We start from the raw sequence: 25,137 nt of genomic DNA on the forward strand, positions 1-25,137 counted from the left end.
GGATTAAAACAAGAGTCATGTTTTCTTATTAATTATCAGTAGAGTCCAGCTTCTGAACACTTCACTGCACATGCAAAAGGCAGAAATACATGCTGTGGAGAAAGTGGCTTGTATTACAGGTTCTTCTAATATAAAGTTCTTATTACTTCATCTTTGCTTTATACGGGCTCTGTTTTTTTATTTTTGTATTATAATAAAATGTTTTCACTGTTAGATCACGCAGTGATTTACAAAGGAAGGCAAATACAACCCCCATTTTAAAGATGAAGAAACTGCCACTGCAAAGAGATGAAGTGGTTTAACCAAAGTCATGCAGTAGGTCAGTGGCAGAACACTGACCACTGGACCATATTGACTCCCCATGTACATTTCGCTTGGCCGTGACCATTTCCTTCCCCTCCTGTAATGCAACAAGTACATCTGGTGCTGTATACAACAACTCAAAAGAGAAAAAAAAAGAGTGAAATACTTCTCCCCTTGAAGTCAATGACAAAATTTCCACTGATCTCATTAAACTACCTGAAAGACAGATACAGTTTGCAGTGCTACGAAGAAAGTCAAAGTCTGGTAAAGATATGCCTGTGATGAGAGACATGGAAGTGATATATGGAGTCTAGTCTCTTGCCTGGATGCGTGTGGCCAATGCTTATGAAATCTGGTACTCTACTCTTGTAAGTGATGTTAGTAAACACTGAGGCTACAGTTACACTACAGTGATATGGTGACAGAAGTCACTTGCGGAAGAGATTTCCCAACAAAACTTATGTCGAAAGCGCAGCCACGTAGAAAAGCCAATCAGAAGACCGCTCCGCTGTGTCGACAGAGCGGCCAGACAACAGACAGGGCTGGCCGTTGTTCTGGATGCCCTGTCTGTCCAGAGAAGGCCCCCAGGACATCCACCACAGCTTTTTTTGTTGACAGAACCTGTCACAGTGACGTTATGCCTCCTGGCTGAGAGGCAGACTGCTGCCGAAGTACTGAAGTTTTTTTTGACAACCTCTCTACAAAACCGATCTATTATATATGGACATATAGCTACCTCACAGAGCTGGAAGGGACCTTCAGAGATTTTGGAGTCTAGTCACCCACCCTCACAGAAGGGCCTATCACCATCCCATGCTGATTTTTTTTTTATTTGCACCAAATGACCCCTCCAGCACTGAATTCACAATTCTGCATTTAGCAGGCCAATTATCAAACCACTGAGCTATCCATCTCTGCTCAAAAGACGTTTTGTGTATGGATGTTCCACCGGTTTTGTCAGCAAAACTCACTAGTGCAACCATAGCCTGAGTGTTTCTGGCTTAATGAAATGTGTTATGAATAACTACACTGTATTTCTGCTGTTTGCAATTAATTTTATGCATACTGGAAAATGATCCACTTTTAAGTTATGTTCAGATCTGGCCCCAGGTTTTTCAGGGATCTATACAAACTAACATCAGGGTCCTCAGCCATGTTTGTCCCAGGAAGGCCAACCTTGGCCATTACATCTCTTTCTAGCAATCTCTACTGAAGCCACGTAACTGGAAAACTTAAAACAGGCCCAGGAAGGCAATCTAAAACGCAGGCACAATATCCAGACAGAGATTTGCATAGTGGAAGGAAACTGCAGTTCAGGCTGTGGTTCATACCATCCAAAGAACATGTTACAGCCCTCTTGAGAAGAAAGGGAAGTTAAAATACATGTAAGAAAAAGCTCTAGCTTGCAGCCATTCTTCTAAAACATAACTCAGTAATAAAATATAGGGAAACACTCTGGATGGTTTTACTTTGCTCTCTGCCTTTACAATTGGCATTTATAGACAAGTCTACTTCTTAAAGATTTCAGAACCTGTTTACATTTTACTTATCCTTCTTCTTCTTCTGAAATGAAAGTGTGGCCCCAGTGAAATCCATGAGGGCAGTCAGTAATTTCAAAGAGGGCTCTGTCCATTGGGCTAGGATTCCAATCCTGTACTTTGGCACCATGAGATTCTAATGACTTCTTAGAAACAAGTGGAGGGAGGAGAGGTGCAAGAAAAGAAAAATGGATGTAGAACATGTGTTGTTTTTTCCGGCTATACAGAGAGTGAACTTCTTCTTCCCCTTTTCCTCCATGGATACTGTTATGGTGCATTAGAAAAAGAAAGATTTACCCAAGCAGTGGAAAAAATGGCTTCAAAGGATGTTGGCATTTAAATCACTTTCTACCTTCCAATTTAAAACAAAAGTTGGGTTGCCTCTTGATTTCTCCTTTTTAAATCTTATAGCAATTTTATGGCCAAACAGGCATTATGAGATGTTGTTATGCAATCATCAGGCCAGTTCATGTGGATTAAGGCCATGATCCAAAGCCCAGCAAAGTCAATCTTAAAATTGACTTCAATGCACTTTGGAACCGGTACAGACAGCCGTTTTCAGTTAGAGAGAGTAAATGTTTTGTGTTACGTAGAGATTAAATAACATTGTAAAAATTGTTTAGGCAAGGATCTTGTTGAAGTGAGAGATAAGGAAAAGTGATTTAATGTTTTGTTACTCTACGGCAGAAAAGGGTTTACCAGACACTGGAGTTGAATTTCAAAATGCTTCTCATATTACTACATTACATTAACTAAAGACCACTCAATGTAGCTGTTCTTGAAGTGTGTTCATAAATTGCTCAACTGGATTCTCAGTAAGATTCATTGCCCTTAGTGACAGATGAATATGCCACTGGTACACATTTTCCCTTACATTTTTTCCTTCCCAAAGGCCCAGAACATGACATTTACAGATTCTACCTTATCCTCCTCTCTTCTCCTTCACTGAAATTGCTCTGACATGAGTTTCTAATCCAATTATTTTCTGGGGAAAAAAAAAAAAACAAAACCTTGCAGTCCATAATTCTTCCCTGTTCCTCCTTGATCTATTTGCTGCTTTCAGCACTGCTGGTCACTGCCTTCTCTTCCTTCAGTTACCATGGCTCCAACTTCCACTGTTTTTCCTACTGACTCTGATCATTCTTTCAGAGTTTCATTTTCTGGATCCTTCTCCTCCCTTTTCTTGTTCTTATGGTGGTTCTCCAAGGGTTCTGGTCCCATCCTCTTTTCTCTGTATATTTTACCCCTGAGCAACCATATTCACTCACATGATTGCAAGTATCTCCCCAGTGATTTTACTTTGTATCTTCTTCACCACATCTACATTTCAGTCCGAGTATCTGACATTTCCTCCTGGTTGTCTCACTGACCGTTTATATTTAGAATATCAAAAAATAATGCCACCTATTTGTCTTCCTTAACTTCCCCTGCTTCTCCCAATGTCCATTATTGTCAACACAACCTTAAACCAGAATTGATCATTGACTCTTTCTTTTAGCATATCCAGACCTTGTTTATATCCTGAAGTTAATTTGTACATAGCTAGAAGATCCGAACTTTCCATTTTATTCTCACAGTGAAAACTCTTGCTTGTGCCCTCACTATTTTTTATTTTGATTCCAGCTTCCCCCTGGGACCTCCTTTATACCTGACTTGTTCCCCTTTAGTCCACATAGTGTGGATGTAAGCCTGTCTTCCTCACCTGTGGTCTGACCACATCACTTTCCCTTTTGGATCCCTCAACTGACATCACAGATCCACTGTGTCAAGTTTAAATTTCCATTTGACCATTTATACTATCCCATCCTAAATTTCTATTTAAAAAAAAATAGACCCATATTTTATTTTAGAAACTCTTAATATAGATGATGTAGAACAGGTTGATTTTTAACAGAAGGGTTTATTGGAAACACATATAAGCCTACTACAAAACTTGAAGTTACTGGTTGAAAGCAAAAAAATAAGGTATCAACCTGTTATGTTATGACTAAAATCTGACAAAGTGCAAGTATATTGCAGTAACTCTTCATGGATTTTACCATTTTGGTATTCTGATTACAGCATGTCAGGTTTGATAACAATGCTAATGCAAAAATGGAAATTCAATTGAAAACTGTACTTTGGAGACTGCAGTCATTGTAGGATTATAGTGTTTATAAGTTAACCTTGAAGGCTGTGGTGTCCAATCAGTTCTGAAGCAGTAGCCACTGTAATAGCAACTGCTAAGAGAAACAGCCACATTAATCTGAAAGTGTGTTTATTGTTCAAGCCAACTACCCACATCCAGCCGTCCAAACAGCTACATGTGGCTAGCGTGTTAGACACCATGGCTTTAGGAAAGTTGGAAGTGTTACCACTTCACCCACAAATTAAGAAAGCACAGATATCTACACGACCCTGCTCCTCAGACTATGGGGGTATGAATAGCATTGCATACCAAAATGCCACATTGTAACTCCCCCATGTGGATGCTATGATCCTGAACTAACAGGTTACTGTTTCACTTTAGCATTGCCCTCTGCAAACAGGATGTTGTTAATCTGCTCTAGGAACCTTCTAGTTCACTCCACAGAAACCACACGGGGGAGTTACAGTGGAACACTTTGGTGCACATATATAGGCGGAAGAGTGGGATAGTCCACACATTGCAGTTGTCAGCCTTTTACAAATTCTACTTCCCTCCTCAAAACACTCTTATAAGATTTACTCCTGAAAGAAAGCACACGTAAAAATTGTAATCTTAAAATAAACTAATTCCACCAAGTTAGTAGACTGTTTTTTATTACAAATGATAAGCTCACACTGACTAGATGTTTCCAGATGTTGAGTTATGCTACATTATCTGCATGTAATACCAAGACATACCAAAGACCTGGGCTGAGGATGAATTACTCATTCAGTAATTTGACACCATCATGTAAACACATAATCCAGGTTATTCAGTGAGCAGTGGTGCCAATCAGAATAAGTTGTTGGTTAAAAATAACAGGGTACTTCCTGCAAATCTTAGCCACTTTTATAGAATTCCTGAACTTGATATGGGCTCCAATTTGCAAAGATTTATGCACATACCTAATTTTACCAATATCAGCGCGTCCTATTAAAGGGTATGCTTTCTTGTCTTTGCAGAATGGGAGCCTTACTTACAAAAGGTTGCGTTACATTCGATAGCTCAAGCTGTGATGAGAGGGAAGGGTACTACCCTTTTCTAGACATCCAAGCCATTCAGTTAACTAAACTAATTTTAAGAGTTAAACCTAGAGATAGGGGGTACTTTAGAACCTCCAGGAAGTGTTGGCAGGCAACCAAGAGAGCAAATGGGAAGAGAGGGGATTTTTGAATTGAAGCAGTGATCTGTCTACTTCAGTCTTTTGTGTGAGCAGAGGTGAACTGGAAGAGATGGTTAAGTCAGGAAGCTGTCATAGAACTTCCAGTGAAACTTGAGACAACAGACTTGTGAGTAAAAAGGGGATGTTTAGTCAGATGCAATCAGGTTATTTTCGGGTTTGGTATATGGGACTTCCCTTTTCTAATTTATGTTACACTACCCCCACCCCCCATCCCCACCCCCAGTACATTGTAATTTTTAAACTGAATCCCAGGGAAGTAGTTCTCTGTGTTTTAATCTACCTTTTTTCAGTGCTCTGTAACACCTAGCAACCAAGTATACTTAGCAAGGACACCTTCGTTTTCTTAATAAAAATCGTCTTTCAAAGACTGATCTGATCTGAGCCCTGTGGATAAGGGAAAAGCAGTGGAGGTAGTATACCTGGACTTTAGTAAGGCATTTGATACGGTCTCGCATGATACTCTTATCAATAACATAGGCAAATACAACTTAGATGGGGCTACAATAAGGTGGATGCAAAACTGGTTGGATAACTGTACTCAGAGAGTAGTTATTAATAGTTCTCAATCCTGCTGGAAAGGTGTAACAAGTGGGGTTCTGCAGGGATCTGTTTTAGGACCGGTTCTGTTCAATATCTTCATCAACACTTTAAATACTGGCATAGAAAATACACTTATTAAGTTTGCAGATGATACCAAGCTGGGAGGGGTTGCAAGTGCTTTGGAGGATAGGGTCAAAATTCAAAACGATCTGTACAAATTGGAGAAATGGTCTGCGGTAAACAGGATGAAGTTTAATAACGACAAATGCAAAGTACTCCACTTAGGAACAATTAGTTTCACACATACAGAATGGGAAGTAACTGTCTAGGAAGGAGTATGGCAGAAAGGGATCTAGGTGTTACAGTGGACCACAAGCTAAATATGAGTCATCAATGTGATGCTGTTGGAAAAAAAAGCAAACATGATTCTGGGATGCATTGACAATGTGTTGTAAGACATAAGAAATCATTCTTCCACTCTACTCTGCCCTGGTTAGGCCTCAGTTGGAGTACTGTGTCCAGTTCTGGGCACTGCATTTCAAGAAAGATGTGGAGAAATTGGAAAGGGTCCAGAAAAGAGCAACAAGAATGATCAAAGGTCTAGAGAACATGGCCTATGAAAGAAGACCGAAAGAATTGGACTTGTTGAGTTTGGAAAAGAGAAGACTGAGTGGGGGCATGACAGCAGTTTTCAAGTATGTAAAAGGGAAGGAAGGGAGAAGAAACAAGAAGGAGGGAGAAAACTTGTTCTTCTTGGCCTCTGAGGATAGAGCAAGAAGCAATGGGTTTAAACTGCAGCAAGGGAAGTTTAGGTTGGACATTAGGAGGAAGTTCCTAACTGTCAGCATGGTCAAACGCTGGAATAAATTGCCTCGGGAGGTTGTGGAATCTCCATCTCTGGTGACAGTTAAGAACAGGTTAGATAAATGTCTATCAGGGATGATCTAGACAGTAGTTGATCTTGTCATGAGGGCAGGGGGCTGGACTCAACGGCCTCTCGAGGTCCCTTCCAGTCCTAGTATTCCATGATCCCTATATCCTAGAAGGAAAGAGGTTCTATGTGCACATGCCTATGACTGAAAGAGCAAAAGTCCAGTTTTCAAACTCTCTCCTGAGGGAGGGTTAAGAGTTTGGGGTTACCCCACAGGGAGACATTCCAAGTGTGTCTTCCTGGGTTCTAAAAAGAAGTTTTCTCACTTGGATCATGGCATCATATCTCCTAAGGTGAAATGATCTGTGACCTTTGGGGAGGTTTTTTTATAAAACAGAAGACATTAGTGACAGGGTACTCAAAAAGCTCCTGCAGGCCCCACCTTCTGCATTTGACATGCCAGACTGGGGAATATACTTGACATGGTGGCAATGGTGGGATAATTTTGAACCAGGAGCACAAATCTCAGGATTTAAAACGGACACTTTTTTGTCTGTCTGGAAATGTGGGGATTTTTTCTGTTGCTCCGTAACAGGGAAAATGCATGCAGAAGGTTCAAACTGCAAAAACACAAAACTCCTATCAACCAAACCCCAAATTACAGAAAATAACTGATCATGTCTGTCTAAACATCCCCTTTCTACTCACAATCTGTTGTCTCATGTTTATCACTGGAAATTCCATGCCTGCTTCTTGTCTTAATCCATCTGTCCCAGCTCACCTCTGATCACACAAAAGACTGCAGCAGGCAGATCACTGCTTCAGTTCAATAGTCCCATTCTTCCCATTGGCTATCCTGGCTCCCTGCCAAAACGTCCTGGAAATTCTCACAGACCCACTGTCTCTGGGTTTAACCCTTAAAGTCAGTTTAGTTAACCAAATGGCTGGGATATCTAGAAAAGGCTAATACCTCTCCCATTCATCAGACACACCAACACCAACGAAGAACAATTGAGAGAAGTGACCGTAACAGGTTGCACCTGACCAAGCGGGTCTTTACCCTCGAAAGCTTATGCTCCAAATTATGTTAGTCTATAAGGTGCCACAGGACTTCTTGTTCTTGAAGATACAGACTAACTAACACTGCTACCTCTCTGATACTGGTACCAGGTCCTTGCTCTGGATGTTGACTATATGTATATACAGAAGACAGTTGTATCAGTAACATGATTATTAGTTTACATTAATGCAATATACATAGAAAACCCCAACTGATCCATTGGCCAGCACAGATAGAAATTACTGCAAAGTAATGCTTAAAATAACCTCATGTATATATTTATGAAGTTTTAAAACAATCTCTTAGTTGAACTAAGACCACGATTTCCAAAATGCGTGGCCAATGAAAGAACTATCAGTCCCTCTCTAAGCACCTAAATTTCTAGTTTTCAGAAGTGCTCAACACCCAATGAAGTCAAAGCATGTTTTAAAAATCAAAGGATGGATTTAGAGGCCTAGATATGGAGTTAGAAGCCAAATATGAGGGATCCATACACTATACTCACAGAAACAGAAAAATATGCTAGTAATCAGAAATATAAATTCAAAGATTTTTTTTAAATGTACTCAGTCATGGAAGTAAAATGTGCAATGAAGTCATAATGTGAACTTAGTAAGCATTTTACAACAGTTGTGATTAAGTTTACTATTCACAATAGCCAGTAGAATATATCAATGGCATGTTTAAAACCTGAGTTACGTTGTTTGAACAGACTGAAAAAGTTACTGTTGTATTGGGGTTTTTGCCATAGATACTGCTTTCCAACTTCTTGGGGTTATGGTGGGGTCGTGGGAAGGGAAGGGGAGGAGGAGGAGGGCTTGCTAACATCTGTTTTTCTAAAAAGTTAAATGAATCACTGACTGTAAGCAGTGCTGTGCTACAAGAGATTTGCAAACTCAATACGTGTGATAGTAACTGATAAGTTTCTTCACCGCTTTTTATTTGTCATTGTTTGACTACACACTTTATAGTCTAGGGACCATAGTGCATCATAATGAAACTCCAATTCTGAATGAGGCCTCTTGGTGTTACCGCAATATAAATACCTGCATCACTTCTTTGCATTGTTGGGGAGAACTGGCTATTTAAAGTCCAACCACTTTGCCACCTTCACACACCTTTAGAATTCTCATGGAACTGAACAAAATAAGAGCCTTCTGGAAAGAACTGATTTTGAAATATAGTTTTCAGTTAACACGATCATCTTTCGTGAGAATTCATTTTAAAATGCAGGCTGAACCTCTCTAATTTGGCACTCTCTGGTCTGGCAACATCCAAGGTCTGGCATGATTTTAAATAATCAGATGTTCACTTATAAGGGATAGTGGGACAGTTTCCCCACTGTCCCACAAAGTTTGGTTACAGCCTTCTGTGCTGTTATTTAGTAGTAATTTATCCTCAAAGTTCTGATAAGAGCCCAGTAAGCAATGAGAGTGTTGGCGATGTTGCTAAGCAAGACTGACCTCCCATTGTTCCACAAATTGTCGGGTCCCACACGTCAGATCCAGAGGGTGCGGAACTGGAGAGGTTCAATCTGTACAACATTTTGCATTAAATCAAACCATTATTTTACTGAAGCAAGAAAGACTTGCTCCTGAGATAAAATTTTCACAATTAATTGTAATGCTGATTTTACTTGTAGCTGGGCCCAGCCATCAGTGACCACCCAACATATTTAAACGGCAATACCAAATCATTCATTCTGGGCAGGTATTATGAACATGGGGTCATGAGCCCCAAGGGGATTGCAGGAGAGGTTACTGGACTTTCAACTTTGAAAGTCCCAGCCAGTGGTTGTAAGAAAGGAAACTGCCTGAGGTTCTGAGTTACTTGCTTCACTTCTTCCCTCCTCACCCCCCACCCCCAAGGGCAAGAACCATGAGCCTCAGACTCCTGAAAGGGTACACTGGTCTGGACTGGCTGACACCCATTGATTTAGGGCACAGTATTGCAAAGTACTGAATCCCAGGAACTGAAATCAGAGTGGGGTTTGAACTGCTGAGGGGGGTTGGCAGAACTGCTGGAACAGCGTTTACAGGAGGTTGGTAACAGCCTCCTGTAAACCCTGGATATAATGGAAACCAGTTTAACTTGGGATGTAACGCACAGCGCACACACATGCACCCCACCCTCACCGGGGTGTTGTGGAAAACTAAACTGGCAACACTGCCTCACAGGTGACCTCTGGGAGCAGGAGATGGGGCGCTGAGGGGCTGTGCGGGGAGATCCCTCAGTCTGCAGAAGCTGCGGGTGCTCAGCACTTACCAATCGGGTCAAGAGGAGCCCATTAACCGCCCCCAAGATCTAGCCACGTTATTAAACTACAAACCGCCCCGTCCCCTTCAGTCCCTGGCCGCTGTGCTCACAACACAAGCAAGGCTCGGAGGGCTCCACACGGAGCAGTGTCTCCTTTCCGGCCCCCCTGCTCGGGTACCTCCCCACGCCCACTCCTAGGACCCTGCAGGCCCCGGCCTCTTCTCCCAGAGCTCCTGCGGGGCCAATCTCACAACTGCGGAGCGTGACCCCCCTGCCTGCTGCTAGCCACAGCCGGCGCTACCCGGGACCACGGCCCGGCGTGCCCTGGACCGGCGCCGACGTTTCCCGCGTCCCCGGGCAATTAGTGTGCAGGCCGGGCACGGCAGGGAGCAGCTCGCACGTGGTGCAGAGCCCCGGCTCGCAGGGAGCAGGCGCCTCGGGCCCCGGCGGCGGGTGTGCGGCACAGGGGGCGGCGAGGGAGAGGAAGAAGGAGGCTCCCAGACCCCGCGCTCCCCATTCACTCCCGCTCGGACCTACCTTGCCCCGCCAGTAAAGGCAGCAAGCCGAGGGGCAGGAGCAGCTGCAGCAGCCGGGTCCCGCGCAGACTCTCCATCAGCGGACAGGGAACACGGACCACTGTGGGGCTCGACTCTGCGCAGCGGCCCGCCGCTTCCCCCCTGCCTTTTTGCAGCCGCCTGAGGCCGGTTAGGAAGGACACCCCCCGCCCCCCCGCCGTCACTCCCAGCGGCTTCCAGGCGAGGGAACGCACTGCCTCCCCTTTAATGAGCCCGCCTGCGAGCGCCGAGCAGAACGGGGCAGCCTGGAGGCAAAGCCCCTCTGACTGCCGGGACCCTCGCAAGCTCGGGAAACTTCCCAGACCCGGACTAGCGGCTAGTTACTTGAGTCGAAGCGCGTCACTAAAATACAGCGCAACCGCCTCCCTCCAGGTGGTTCTCTGGAAGGAGGCGAGTTAAACCCCCGGACTCTTCCCCCCTTCGCTCCTCTTCCTCCTACAGTCTCTCCTCCAATCACAGCTTGGTTAACAAGGAGGGGGTACAAAGCAAAGCCTGGGTGGCGTTTTCCAAAGCCTCCGCGAAACTCCTTTGAAAAATGAAGGTGACGGTCTCGTTTGCAATAGAACTAGTGGGCGCTGTGACGTGCCAGTGTTATCTGAAAAGGTCTCCTTATCTCCTTTCCACAGGTCACACAGACACTGATCTCTGATCAAAGGACGAGCTAGGGTTGATGGACTGCGTCAGTCTGCAGGGTTGCTGACAGGATTTTAAGATAACGCGGGGCAAGGGTCAGCAGCCACAATAGTAAGAAGAGCCATTTTTTCGAGTTTGGTAAAAGCCCAGTAATTCAAGAGCTGCAATGCATGTGAATACGAGGCAGTCCTTAATAGATGAGGGCTTGTAACCCCTATTTTAAGAACAGCACACACACAATGATTGGTGATGTAATATCTGCTTACTGCAGGACATTCACAAACTTTTTACATATTCTATTTCCTCGCACTTTATGTGTGTGTTTGTACTACTGTCTTCCCGACTTTCACTCCTGAACCCACTTTAATTATGCCAAGTTTACCCCACCTTTAACTTCAGTTTTCTTTCTCAAAATGCATGTTGCTACAAGCTTGTTTCCTTTTCAAAATCAAGACTTCATTAGCAACAAGATCAAAACACAGATACAGTGTCATATCGCACACTGCACTGTACCTATTAAAGGGGGAGTCTTCCAACATTTTGAGATCCTGTATCATTTGCTATTTAAATATGAGTTGTGATATGATAACGTGCTACATTTCTACTGCTTTGTTTTGCTGGAGTACAGACTAACACAGCTACCTCTCTGTTACTAGATATGAGTTATTTGTTTTTGGGGTTTTAGATGTTGACCATTTATTGAAAATAATCAGGAGTGTTTTTTTTACTTTGCAGTTATAGTGTAGGGAGCCACAAGTAAGTCCTTAACCAGCTGCATGTGACTACAGAACTGCAGGTTGTAGGCCCCTGTCCTGGGCGGTAAATGTTACCGGAGAGTAAATATCATATGGAAACATGGGTAGGGGTTGCCTGCTTAAACACTTTGGCCTCTCTCCTGCAAAAATGTAAACCTGTCCCAGCTTTCCTCATATGACTCGTAGAAGGTCAGTAGTTTGTGAGGTTGGGGTGTATGAGTAGATCTAGATTCACTCTCCTTGAATCAAATGAGGTACAAAGGAGCTTGGGAGAAGGAATTGTTTTATTGCACATACACTAATAAGCAATTACACAAATAGTCATATTAAGTGGGACTATCTGCAATAGTAACTGCTGGCCAGTATGAGTAAAACATTCATAACATAGTCCTTTACCTCTCTCTTTCCCAATGGACCAAGTATTTGAGATAGCAATGTTTACAAATGTCATGGGCTGTTTCTGCCCTTTTGTTTATTCCTTCCTCCTCTTTCTGTTAAATTATCATTGTGCCAGTTTACTTTCATCAGAATTTCCAGATCTGAAGAAGTGGGCCTGTCCCACAAAAGCTCATCTCCTAATAAATTATTTTGTTAGTCTTTAAAGTGTTGCATGACTGCTTTTTTGTTTCGTGAAGATACAAACTAACACAGCTACCTCTCTGTGACTATACTTCCTTCCTCCTGTCACTGTCTCTCCTTTGTTCTGTGTCTTGCAAATCTAGGACAGTGTTAGAGTGTAGCAAGGGCAATTGCTTGGGGTCCCCTGCCACAGCAAACTTACACACAGAATCCCTTTACATGTTGGAATAGCCACAGTGGGCAACTGACTAGGGTCATACAACACCTTGTCTACACCGTGCACCTGTTTAATTCAAGTACAGTAGTCCCTCCAGTTACGAGAGGGTTGTGTTCCCATGCGCCCTTGCGTAACTGGAATTTCGTGTAGGTCGGGGGTGGCTGTTTCCTCCAGCGGAAGGCACATTCTGCAGCTGGTGAAGCAGCAGGAGTACCTGGAGCTCCTTTTGAAAGGTAAGTCATGGGGTTGGTAGGAGCAGTTAGGGAGAGTTAAGTCTGGCGGTGGGTTGGGGCCATGGGAGGGGGGCAGGAGTGTTAAGTCTGGGATGGGTTAGGGTTGGGGGAATGGAGCTGAGCCAGGCACAGGGGTTTGAACCAGGGTAGGGGGTGAGCCAGAGCCATGCTCAGGTGGTGAGCCAGGCCGTGGCGGGGATTGAACTGAGGCCAGTGTGGTTGAACTGGGTGGGGAGGTTGAACTGGGGTCGCACAGGGCTGAGGAGGGTTGAACTGGGACTAGGAGGAGCAGGATTTTGAGTTGCGCTTAACTCATATGAAGTGAGTTAAGTGCAACTCGAAATCATGCATTTGAAGGGTTTGCTGTATTTTAAGCCACCTATATGGAAACTCTTGTTTTGGTTCAATAGTGGCTATTTTATTGAATCTTAAACCTGGTCTTAGCTGACTAAACAAAACAGAAATAAGCTTGGTATTAACCAAAGTAAGTGTGTTCACACACCTATTTGAACTGGTTTAATTAAGGACTTCACTACATGGGAGTTATTCCCAATTAACTCTGCATGTGGATGCCATTATTCTGAAATGAGAGTGCAGTATTCCAAATTAGCTTACTGCATTTTAGATTTCAGAATAAGGGTGCTCATGCATGGAGTTCATCAGAAATAGTTTGTGTAATTTAAATTTACACCCTACTTTTTTCTACTCTAGCTCAAATTCAGTTTAAAAATCACACATGAACGGTATGTCTATACATAAGGGTTCTTCCTGATTAATTCCATGGATGGACATTCATTTCAGTTTCTGCTTAGCATAACCCATGCTAAACAAGTTTAAGGCACTCATTCCAGAAAAAAAAGTGCTTTGGTTAACCTTCTCTCCATGTTTAGAGAATTAAATTAAGCCAGTGCCAGTTAGTTGTCCACTGCCCAAGACAATTCCAGAATGCAAACATTGTGTTGCAACTCCATCATGTATAGAAACTGAAAGGAAATTTTTGTATGGATAGGTGTGACAAAATTATTTGACAGATCATCTTGGGAAGAGTTCACTGTAATGCAAATTGTCAAGAATGCTTTTTCTATTTGGAATTCATTATCCTTTGCTCACTTTGTTTGACAAAGAAAAAATTATTTCATTAAATTGCAAAATAATAATTCATTAGTTGCTTATCATTCTAAACATATGTGGAAAATATTTTGCTCTCTGTTACTACAATCGGTTTACCAGCTGTGCAGAGTAACAGGTTAAGTAAAATTTCTTCAAGACATAGCATGAGGTATGGTCATTTGGAGATCAACTAATAGCTTTCTCCTTTTTTCTTTTTAAGTACTCCTCATAATTTTAATAGACGTGTCCAGCATAAATTGGCACAGTTGCCTACAATCAAATTCCTTGGCCCCAAGCACATATGGTTCTAATTATTGACTTCACGTTTGCTATCAAACCTAAATTGCGCACTTAGGCCCTGAGGCACAGGCCATTGACTACAGTGAGCTTTGGATCAGGCTCATGCTTACTGGAGGACATAAAAGCCTATCAGAGAGAAATGTTTTGAAAAACTACAAAGATTTATAGTCTGAACATTTTTTGCATCTGTTTGCACAGTCCCTGTAATCCTTTGTGTATTTTTAAACAAATGCTTTAATGAGGATATTTTTATTTTAGAAGAACAAAAATAACTTGCAGCAGCTCAGCATTAATGAGCAATGCCCCTGCCACAAGCCATTATATATCTTAGGCTACATCTACTTTAGAGGGTTTTGTTGACAAAACCCATGGAGCTTCCAGATACCCAAGGTGTACTGTTGACAGTAAATAGACAGGATGCAGCACTTTTTTCAACGGTCTTGTCCTGCTTCCCACAAGGCATAACCATTCTGTTGACAGATCTCTGAAACATGGGGCAGCCCTGTCTGCTGTGCTTCTGGCTGGCCATTTTGTTGAGAGAGCGGCCAGGCAGTCTGGCCGCTCTCTGTCGACAGCGTGGGTGGCTCTTGTGATTTGCTTGGTAATTTGGCCACAATCTGTCAACAGAAATTTTGTTGCAAGATCTCTTCTGACAAAATTTTTCTGTCAAGAAATGGCTGTAAGCTAGACATAGCCTTACAGAAAAATCCTGCCAATTTTACTGAAGGGTGGGCGGGGGAGATGCAGCGTGCTCCAGGTGGTGCTGAAGGCTGGCTGTCCCCAGCCCTGCCCTGCTCTGCCCCTCCTGCCTGAGGCCCTGCTTCTTGTGGGAGGATGGAGTCACCCCCCACCCCAACTCTACACAGGGGCCTGGAAAGTCTGTCAGTCCCACTGCTTCCACTGAAATCATCTGAGCCTTAGTCTTTTTCAACAGCAGCTGTCTCTCATAAGCATCTAAATAATGACTCTAGTGTACTCAGCCCCCAGTGTCTTGGGATGTGGAGGGGACTCTCAGCTGGGGAAGAATATATCTGATTATTTTACTTCCCCACCCTGTTTTATACACTACTTATTTCGTTACCTTGTACGATCTTTGAGACCAGAACTATGCCTTCCTGCATTGCCCCATTTCTACAAACACAAGGGAACAACTATACACAAAAGGACGGGGGTTTGTCTTTGTGCAGCTCATAATACAATCCTGACTACATCTTCTGGGCACTTCAGCAATGCAAACAAACAATAACCAAAGGCCAATGAGATTTTAAAATGGAAAATTTTTTTAAAAAATGTGAACATTCTTGCGTAGTTTGACTCAAAATGTCTGTTCTCTGAGATGTGCCAGCTGCCAAAGTCTGGTGGCTCTTTGGATGGCCAGGAGGTTCAGACGTACATTTGGGCTGATGCAGGAGTAAGGAGGGAAAAAAAATGCGGGGGAGGAGTGTGGAGATAACAGCCCTGTTAGCTGAACTAATGGAAATTGTTCCCTGCCAGCTACTTCCAGTGCATGGGCATTATAACAACTTTATGTGCATAGCAAGCTGGGCAGCCATCAGTACGGAAATTGGCTCAGAGTACTTGGACTATAACAGACTCTTGTTTTACATAAGAAAATTCATGGGAGTTCTGTGTGATGGGAAGAATAAGGTTAGACACCTTCTCCTGCCATGATCACTAGAAACTGCTAGAGAGCAGGACACCTGATCTTTAATGACATTTGACTGTAAAATCAGCCTCCTCTTCTCATCATTTTCCCTACCCTGCCCCCACCCCCACAAAAGGTTAAGGTGTTTCTTTTAGTAAGAAGAGAGATTTCTACTGAGTGGTGCTCCTGTTTCCTTTTTCCTGACCGTCAGTGTCAGAACCAGCCTTCTCTTCGCTTACGTTTAGCTGACTTCTTTCCACCATGATCACCCAACTACTCGAGAGGGTCAATGAGATGATTTCAGTTGTAAGACAAAGCCTCTCTTTGTGCCAAAATGTAATTAATTCATTTTTACATTAAAGAGGAGATGTACAGGCAATCAGCAGCCTCTTCTACCAAAGGAAAAACAAAACCTAACTGCTGTGCTCAGGTTGGGTATAGTTCACAATATGTTTGTAAAAACGGAATGTTCAGGTAACAATTCCTCAGAACCCACCTTGCCTAGATAATAGAGAACCGGACTGAGCCTCAAAGAAGTAGAAGTGCTAGTCCCAGCTCTGTCACAGACCTGTTGTGTGACCATGGGTAAGTCACACGATTTATCTATGCTTTGGTTACCCCACCTGTTAAATGAAATGTCTTTTTAAAGAGCTTTGGGATCTATGAAATAAAAGTAACATATCAGAGCTAGGTATTATAAACCAGGGGTTTGGAGGCATTGAACTCCTCTTTGTCAGGTTGAGAGAAGGGTTGACGTGCAATTTAGGTCAGTTTTGGCTTAATTTCTGTCTTTTTCTCCAATTTAAAAATAGGATCCTAGTAGTCACCTAAACCAGTAAAACGTAAGTGTTCAAAATAGCCCTCTCATCCCTTTCTCCCAAACTTACAGATATGCACATCATTTGCCAGCGAAGCCACATTACCACCTAAATAACAGATAAACGTGTTTGTCTTGAGAGCTCTTCCTTGGGTCATATTTTGCTTTTGAAATATTGTTCTATCTATGCCTGAGCCAGTTACAATTAAAATCTAACTGTTGTGGCACCAAGCAATAGCTTGAGTGAAAGGCAGAAAACAGAATTCATATGAGATCTCTACTTTTAGGCTGCTCATTAAATAGACGTCACTTTCCATCTATTCAGAAACAAAAACAAACTCTGTGCCGAAACCTTATAAAGCAGACTACACCCTACCAAGCAATAAACTGCATTAAGTTCACTGACTAATGTGTTCTGCATATGCTTTCAATGGCCTGGGTAAAATGAAACCAGAAAAAGGAGTTTCTTTATGTGCATAACTTTTGCTTTTCTTTCAGTTTTTGCAATATACTGTATTTAATAGTTCTACTATTACATGGGTGATATCTTGGCCTCACTGAAGTCTTTGGCAAAACTCCCAGTAAATTATCCTTAAATATACCTATCTCATAGAGCTGGAAGAGACCTTCAGAGGTCATTGAGTTTAGTCCCCTGCCCTCTAAAAAGGACCAAGTATAACCCACACATGTATGTGTGGTTAACTGTCCCATGTAGTGGCACCTAGACCACGTTGCAGAGAAAGACTAAGTCTCCTCTATAGCCTAAGCTGGTCTTTAGCTCAAGCGGTAGAGGCACCTGCTTTAAGCTCCAGAGGTCCCATGTTTGACTCTGGCTATGGGCAGTTAGACAAATATCATCCCTAACAATTTTTTTGAAATCTATTTACCCCAGACCTCTAAATGGCCTCCTCAGTGATTGAGTTTACAACCCTGGGTTTAGCAGGCTAATGATCATTGTACTCAGTGGGGCAAGGATTTCACTCAATAGTACTATTAATTCTCATGTTTACTAATACTCCCAAACTCGTGCTGTTATTCTTGCAATTTGTCAACAAAGAGTTATTCTCTTTGAAAGAGAAGTGGAAATAAAAATCTGACCCTAAAATTTTGCTCTGAAATAAAACATGGTTGGTTTATTTTCCACTTGTCGCAGCCTCAATTCGTGAAGACTCAGTAAATTCCCCCAGCTGACTTCAGTTAGAACTGTGGCTGTATATGGATTGCAGGATCAGACTTTTGCTTTTTTGAAAATTACAAACTCATATGCTTAAGACTCTATCTAGAGTGCACTTTAAAGAGTCCATGGCTATGCTGAAGGTAGATTGTAGGGGCATTTTCATATTTTGGTTCGGTGTTTGTTGATTATCATTAACAAAATGTTTTCTTAGGCATTGAGACTTGGTTTTAGTTATATTTCAAATGAGACATGGTGGGTGAGATAATATCTTTTACTGGACCAACTTCAGATGGTGAGAGAGAGAAGCATTCAGGCTACACAAAACTCTCCTTCAGGTATGGGATAGGTATTCGGTACGTCTACATGGTGTTTAAACAATCATGGTTGGCCCATGTCAGTTGGCTTGGGAATGCAGGATTTCAGATGTGGCATTAATTCATTGCAGTGTGTATAGCCTGAGGTTCAGGCTCTAGTGAGGCAGGAGGGTTGGAGAACCTGGGCTGCCCAAAGCTGGAACCCCATGTTCTTTGGTGAGGAAAGCTCAGACACCAAATCATTACTATGAGACTATGGAGAAAAAGAAGAATATGACCACACACAAAAATGTGCCAGTTTTACATCCCTTACTTCAGTCAGCAGCAAAGTACCATCTTGTGCCTTCTTTCTGTTCTTTCTGTAATCCTTATTTATATATATTCCTTTCTTCTCTCTGCCTTAAGACAATTGTCAAGAATCAAAAGCAAATGTATTCTGACGAAAAAGCAATGCTGAGTGCCAGCCTGACGCCAACACCCAGTCAAGGGGCAGTCTTTCCTTTGAAGTCAGTGGAAATTGGATTGACCCCAAGAGAACTATAAGGACTAGCACCAGATTTTACTTTGGTTTTCAGGGGCAGCATTCTTCAGCCTGATTACCTACTTCAGAAAAATATTCAGAGCTTACCAATTAATATACTATGTAATACCTCTGTGGAAAATGCTTATCTTACTCCTTCAAAATAGCCTCAGTATGTATATGCCATTGCTGTATAGTCTCTTCAAAAGGTTCCAGCAGCCCTGCAAGTGTAGCCATGTTTTGATTTGTTGGGCTTTTTTGAGGGAGGGAAAGGGGTGTTATATATCTCCCAGCCTCCAGGCTTCACTCCAGCCAGAACAAAGCAAACCCTTCTTTTAGTTTCAGTTTGCACCTTCAGTGTAACAGTCAGTTCTCACGCACATCCCTTCAGAACAAAAGGGTTGTATTCTTAACTGACTTCTTCCTTTGCTGGAGGCAGCACAGGAATCCCATCCTCACTGTCACTTTGTTATGCTGCTGGGAATCACGGAATGAGGAAGAAATTGCTTGAACAGAGAGCTGCTTTTCCAGTTCTTCCATCCCACATCACAAACTAGAACCAACAAAAACCAGCTGGGCTAAGCCCCGTCTGATCTAACTCAGTTGTGACAACAACCCAACACACAACAACTTCAGCACCCCAAACCTAGCACTGACTGACATTGATGATCGGTACCAACAGCAGTCACATGAGCAGTGGGAATTACAACCTAGAGGGGGGAGTCTGAGCAGCTGTTTTTCACTAGCTGCACCTCCTTCTTCAGGTGGCCACAGGTAATAAACATGTGCCCTTCCTTCCTAGCCACACCCACAGCATGTAGTGCTAGACTGGTCCTGCTGCTGGATGCATCTGGGCCAGTCCAAGATATTCAGGCTGGGTCTAATTTGGTCTGCTTCCAGGAGCGCAACAAAGGAGGAGCTAAGGGTCCCAGCCCCCCTTAGACATACACAGGAAAGGGGAGAGTTGGTCAGAAACTTCCGGGGGGAGGCAGACGTCCTAGTTTATCCAATGGGAGGGAAGGATAAGGAGGGCTTAGGGCAATAGTAAGGGGAGAACCCCAGAATCATTCTCCACTGGTCCCTCTTGCTCCTTCACTTGTAACTGAATTTAGAACTCATTCCTCTGATGTGCCAAACATTGTGACCCCACCACACTCCAGCAAAAAAGAAAATTAAGCATGTGCTTAAATTCAATAGTTCCATTAACTTCAGTGGGATTATTCACAGGCTTAAAGTTATGGGATGGGATGCCTTCTGGGTTGGAATTTAATAACATATCCTCAACAGGATACCTCACTGCTGCTCTTACTTTTCAGGGATGTTCTTTGTGTGAAACTCTTAGTCCCATCACTGTTATTACTGATGTCCTGCTTGGATCTTGTTTTGGAGCTACTATTATCTCCATTTCAAAACTTCTGTCATCTGCCAGACTCCGCAATGGCACATAAGAATGTTTTCACAAACATGATATCTTGGCCTACTATGGTGCTATCATGTAACACAAACATTTTCAGGCCTTGTTATCTTTATCTGGTTTTGTATTCTTCTGTTTTGTCTCTCAGAAAAGCTATTCTTTTAAGCAAATTTGTAACCTCATTTCCAGTTAAAGTGTCCTCCAGTAACAAAATCCTTGCTTCACCTCGTATTGTTTCCACCGATACCTTCTCATAGAGTTCTTCGGTGCAATACTGGAGATGACTAATAATCTTAGTATTTTGTTATTTTGCTTAAAACTCATGATAGCTGTTGAAAAGGTGCCAGCTAAAGTGTCTGCTTCTCCAGTCTACTGAACTTAATGCCATTGGGGAAGAAGCAGACAAATTCTCTTTTTCCAAAGAGCCATTGAGCTTTTTTTATTTTTATTTTTTATCTATTTCACAGAAGAGTTTTGGGGGCAGAGCCTATATAGATATATATAGGTACAGTTTCCAATACAGTGGGGTCCTGGTTTATCCAAGGAGAGGGGAGGATAAGGAAGGTGGGGTCCCAGCCCCATACCCAATATCCTACCAGGATATTGCTGTGATATAAGTGTAAAATGAAAACAATCTTTCTATCTTTACTTGCAGTAGATGTCAAAAATACGATCATATTACAGAGCCTTCTCTCCATGTAACTGTTCCCTCTACAAACAGTTTGCGGCTCCTCACTGTACATGAAACTTAACCTTGGTGCTGGTTAAACTACTGCATATTAATTTAAATGGCTTTTAACAGCTTCAGATCATACCTAGCATCTTTATGGATATAGCTGATCAATGTTGGAGCAATCAGATTAACCTTTTTTGTGGGAAGTTGGAGAGTTCTAATGATCTGCATGTGTAGATCTTAGAAGATGGGCCTTGTCTAGCATGTGAGCCTCCACCATTTATCTTGTATGGCAGCTGTATCAGAAATGTGTTTATCATAGGGGGATTTCAGTGCCATGTATGCTGTTTTCAGTGCTGCCTGCTCTTGCATTTTTATCTCACGTCTTGCTATATCAAGGGTTATTCTTACAGCTCCGGCACCTGAATTCATGTGATGAAATGAGAATCTCAGCTTTGTCTTTTACAAATATGAGTAAATTTCTATCAAGAAAGCATGCTTTGATACCAGAAAACATTAAAAATGCAACACATTATTCAAGTTTTCATTCTTCAATGCTGCACTTAAAGATCTGTGGTTGGCTGTCCACAGCTATGACCACCTGGGTACTCAGAATATAGTATTGCCAGCCCCAGATGCTCAAAACGTTTTGGTTGTGGAGAAAAGCTGGGAAACATGACTCCTAAAGAGCCTAAAACCAGAAGGCAAAGAGAATCTAGCTGTCTAAAATATCATGACTTTAGGGAGTGACTCAGGATTTTTGAACATCTGGGGCTGGCAATACTATATTCTGAGTACCCAGGTGGTCATTGCTGTGGACAGCCAACCACAGATCTTTAAGTGCAGCATTGAAGAATGAAAACTTGAATAATGTGTTGCATTTTTAATGTTTTCTGGTATCAAAGCATGCTTTCTTGATAAGTATGCATCTTGTAACCCTGTATTTGCCTTCCTCTGTCATCCTTCATCCCTGTTGTTGTCTTTGGGTACCAATGTGCAATATGCTCCCATGATCACTATTTGCGTCTGTGACATAATGACTGATTTTGAATAGCTGGTTTCTGATTCATTCACTTTCTGGTGCCTTTACACAGTTACAGGTGAAAAAGTGGCCTTGATATAAGTGGGAATCATGTCCCTGCCCTCAACTCTACTATCATCCATGGCAGGGAAGCACACTACAATGACCCACAGGCAGTTTTAAATTACATACCTCAATGTCCCAATTCTTGCTCAGATTGTGAGCTACAGGATATCTATAGCAGCAAGTTGTGCCCACCTGCCTGTGTCCCCCAGCTAAGTCTGTCCCACACTACCCCTACCCCATTTCTGTGTGAGGCTGCCTGGCCTATCACAGCTGCAATTTCTACTGCATCTGGTTTTGGCAGTCCTACTTAGCACCAACAGTGTCACGTATTCATAGGCATGCCTATGGTGCTCATCAGCACTGTGTTCAAATGTGCCTGAGGGCTGGGGAGAGGTTGGGTTTGTTTTTCTCTGCAGGAGGGACTGATATCTCCTTAGCAATGTGTTGGCTCTGCTGAAGTTACTAAAGCATAGACAGTTCCATTTATGCACCTTATTATTTAAGCATCCTCGATTATTTTTAATAATCTTGTTTATCACAGTAATATTTATGAGGCAGTTAAACATGGGGCCCTTGTGAGCAAGCCCGGTGCAGAAACAAAGCGTTCAATTGCCCTTGCCTAAACAGACAAGACAGATGCATGATAATGAAGAGCTAGAACACACAGTGAGACATTGAACAATTAAATGGTAGGAAGTATATTAGTTCATTTGTTGTGGAGGTGATGGGTATATTTAGAAGGAGATCAGTCAAACTGAAAGAAAAGAGAAAGGGGCAAGGGGCACAGATCAAGGGAGAAGAGGGTCAAAGGGGCAGATGTGCAGTGAAACTGAGATGAAGAGATTATGAAGTAGTCAGTGGAGGACAGAGTTGAAATAAACAGCCAAACAGCACAGGACAAAGAAAACCCAGTCAGAAGAGAGAACTTTCTACTATTTGTCTAATAAGCTTCTGTGCCTACCACCTAGCATTCATCCTTGTCTGACTCCTCTCTGCATCTTATTCCCAAAGACCACAGTGGAGGGAGATGGGAAAGAGAGGCACCAGCTATGTTCAAAATTGGAAGGGGTCTCTGATCTTAGCAGCTGGATTCCATTTTATTCTCTTCCCCTACTACAGCAATCCCTGCATTAGCTGTTTCTGCTCCTACTTGCTTGAGTCTCCGTTGTTAGCAGTGAGTCTTTTAAGAATGTATTGCATGTGCCTTCTGAAAATTGTTAACAATTTACCACATAAATGTGACTGCTGTTATGTCCCACATGAACATGCAAAGCACTTTCAGCTATATATATATATATATATATATAAAACACACAAACATTTGGCATATATTAATTGAGAACTGGGTTTCAAAAACCCTAGCATCCACAATTCCAGTTGAAGTTAATGGAAGCTGGGAGTGCCCCATGCTTCTTCAAATGAAGCCATTCATGTATGAAAATATCATTCATAGGTCTCAATTGTTGTCATCCTCTGGCTTTAGCAAGTCAGCAGTTATTTTAAGAGTGAAGTAAACAAATAATCTGAGAAGACGTCCAGGAGACTGAAGGATTAAAGCCAGAGGTGATGTCATTACCAAAAAATGCAAATACAGTGTAAACCATATATGTCAAGATTCTCAGCTGGTGTAAATTAGCATTGCTTTATTGATGTCAACTGAGATACACTGATTTTCAAGAGCTGAAAATTTGACCCATTTCCCCTTGCTTTGGAAATACAAGACAATAGGCAATACAGGAACAAAATAATGTGGTTTTTTTCCCCCCAAAGATCTTCCAGGTTAACCCCTTTAAAAACTAAAACATAGTTAGCAATCTTAGCCAAAGTTTTGAAACTTGAATTGGAAAGACACCAACCTCCATAAAACTGGACTTAACGTATCATGGTACAAAGCAACTACACTTAGCTGGCACACTTTAAAATATTCTGACATTGGTTGTAAAATCAAATATGGCAGTTGGATTAAAGTTCTGTTATTACATTTCCAGTTTCTCTCTCTCTTTTTAAATGTTTCTCTGAGAGTTAAAGCTTTTGAAAGCCTCTGCTTTCAGTGAAAGAAAAGTTGATCCCAGATGTCAGTAATTGGGAACAGGTTAATGGAGATATTTAAACAAAGATGCCTGAAGTTACAATTCATCATGTGGGATCTAATAACAGCCTATTTTACTAGACTCCTTCATTTACTTTTCATAATAATAATTTTAATCAGCACAGTGCAGAACTTGTTAGAGGATAATTTTTTCAGAAGGCAAATTACACAAACGTAGGTATGTTACAAAACTGATAGTGTTTGAAATGTACTATATGCAAATGTAGTATCTTCTTTTCTATACCTAAAATTGACATATACTTGCACTAAAGCATATTAATCACGGTCTTTTGCTCCCTGAGATCCATTACTCTGTGGCTAAGCTTTTGGTGTTTTGCTAATCTTGTAATACTCTGAAGGAGTTAAAAATCTTTCAGTAGATCACCAGCAAAACATTTTAAATGCAAAATAATTTTAAAAACCAAGAAATTTAGTCATTGTGGCTTACTAAGAGGATGATTTAGGCCCATTTTCGCCACTGCTGAAGTCAGCAGGAATTTTGCCATTAACATCAGTAAAGAAGGATCGTACCTACAATATTACAGCTGCATTAAATGTATCAACACCAACACCATTTTCTTGTTAAAATCTGTTTATCCAGCAAGGTGAAAACACACAATACTCAGTTCTGATTTTAGACAACTCATCCTTCTGTTGAAACAGCAAAAATCTATGTTCAGATAAGATTAGGAGCCAAAGCCTTCCTGCTTTATTCATGCAGCTGTCCCGCTCCAAAGTCCACTGAAGTCAGTGGAAAAGTCTCATTGAGGTCAGTGGGTACATCAACACAGCCAAAAAACAAACAAATAAAAAACCTTCCTGCGGCAGCAAAACTCAGAGTTTGTGTCAACTTACTCAGGTTCACATGACTAAGTTAAAAATTGAACTGTTGAGGTTCCTAAAGCAATGGCACTCAGAGCCCAAGCTCCAGCCTAAGCAAGAACATCAATACTGCTATTTTTAGCCCAGGTTCTGAGGTTCACTGTTGTGAGGTCTGAAGGGTTGTTTGTTTGCATTAGTGTTTGCAGGCTAGACACACCCAGCAAGGTTTGGATCAAGCCAATGAACATTACTATCTGAC

General features: G+C 42.1%; 1 protein-coding gene across 1 annotated transcript in view; it reads right to left on the reverse strand.

Annotated features, from left to right (window-relative positions):
• Positions 1-10,983, reverse strand: part of FBLN1 (fibulin 1) — a 152,054-nt gene extending 141,071 nt beyond the window's left edge. The window contains exon 1 of the mRNA XM_075003473.1: positions 10,456-10,983. Coding sequence (XP_074859574.1) covers positions 10,456-10,531 — 76 coding nt within the window. The 5' untranslated portion in view covers positions 10,532-10,983. The remainder of the gene's footprint in view (positions 1-10,455) is intronic.
• Positions 10,984-25,137: the final 14,154 nt, after the last annotated feature.

The sequence above is a fragment of the Carettochelys insculpta genome, chromosome 1 (assembly GCF_033958435.1).
Source record: "Carettochelys insculpta isolate YL-2023 chromosome 1, ASM3395843v1, whole genome shotgun sequence".
Lineage (NCBI taxonomy): Eukaryota > Metazoa > Chordata > Testudines > Carettochelyidae > Carettochelys > Carettochelys insculpta.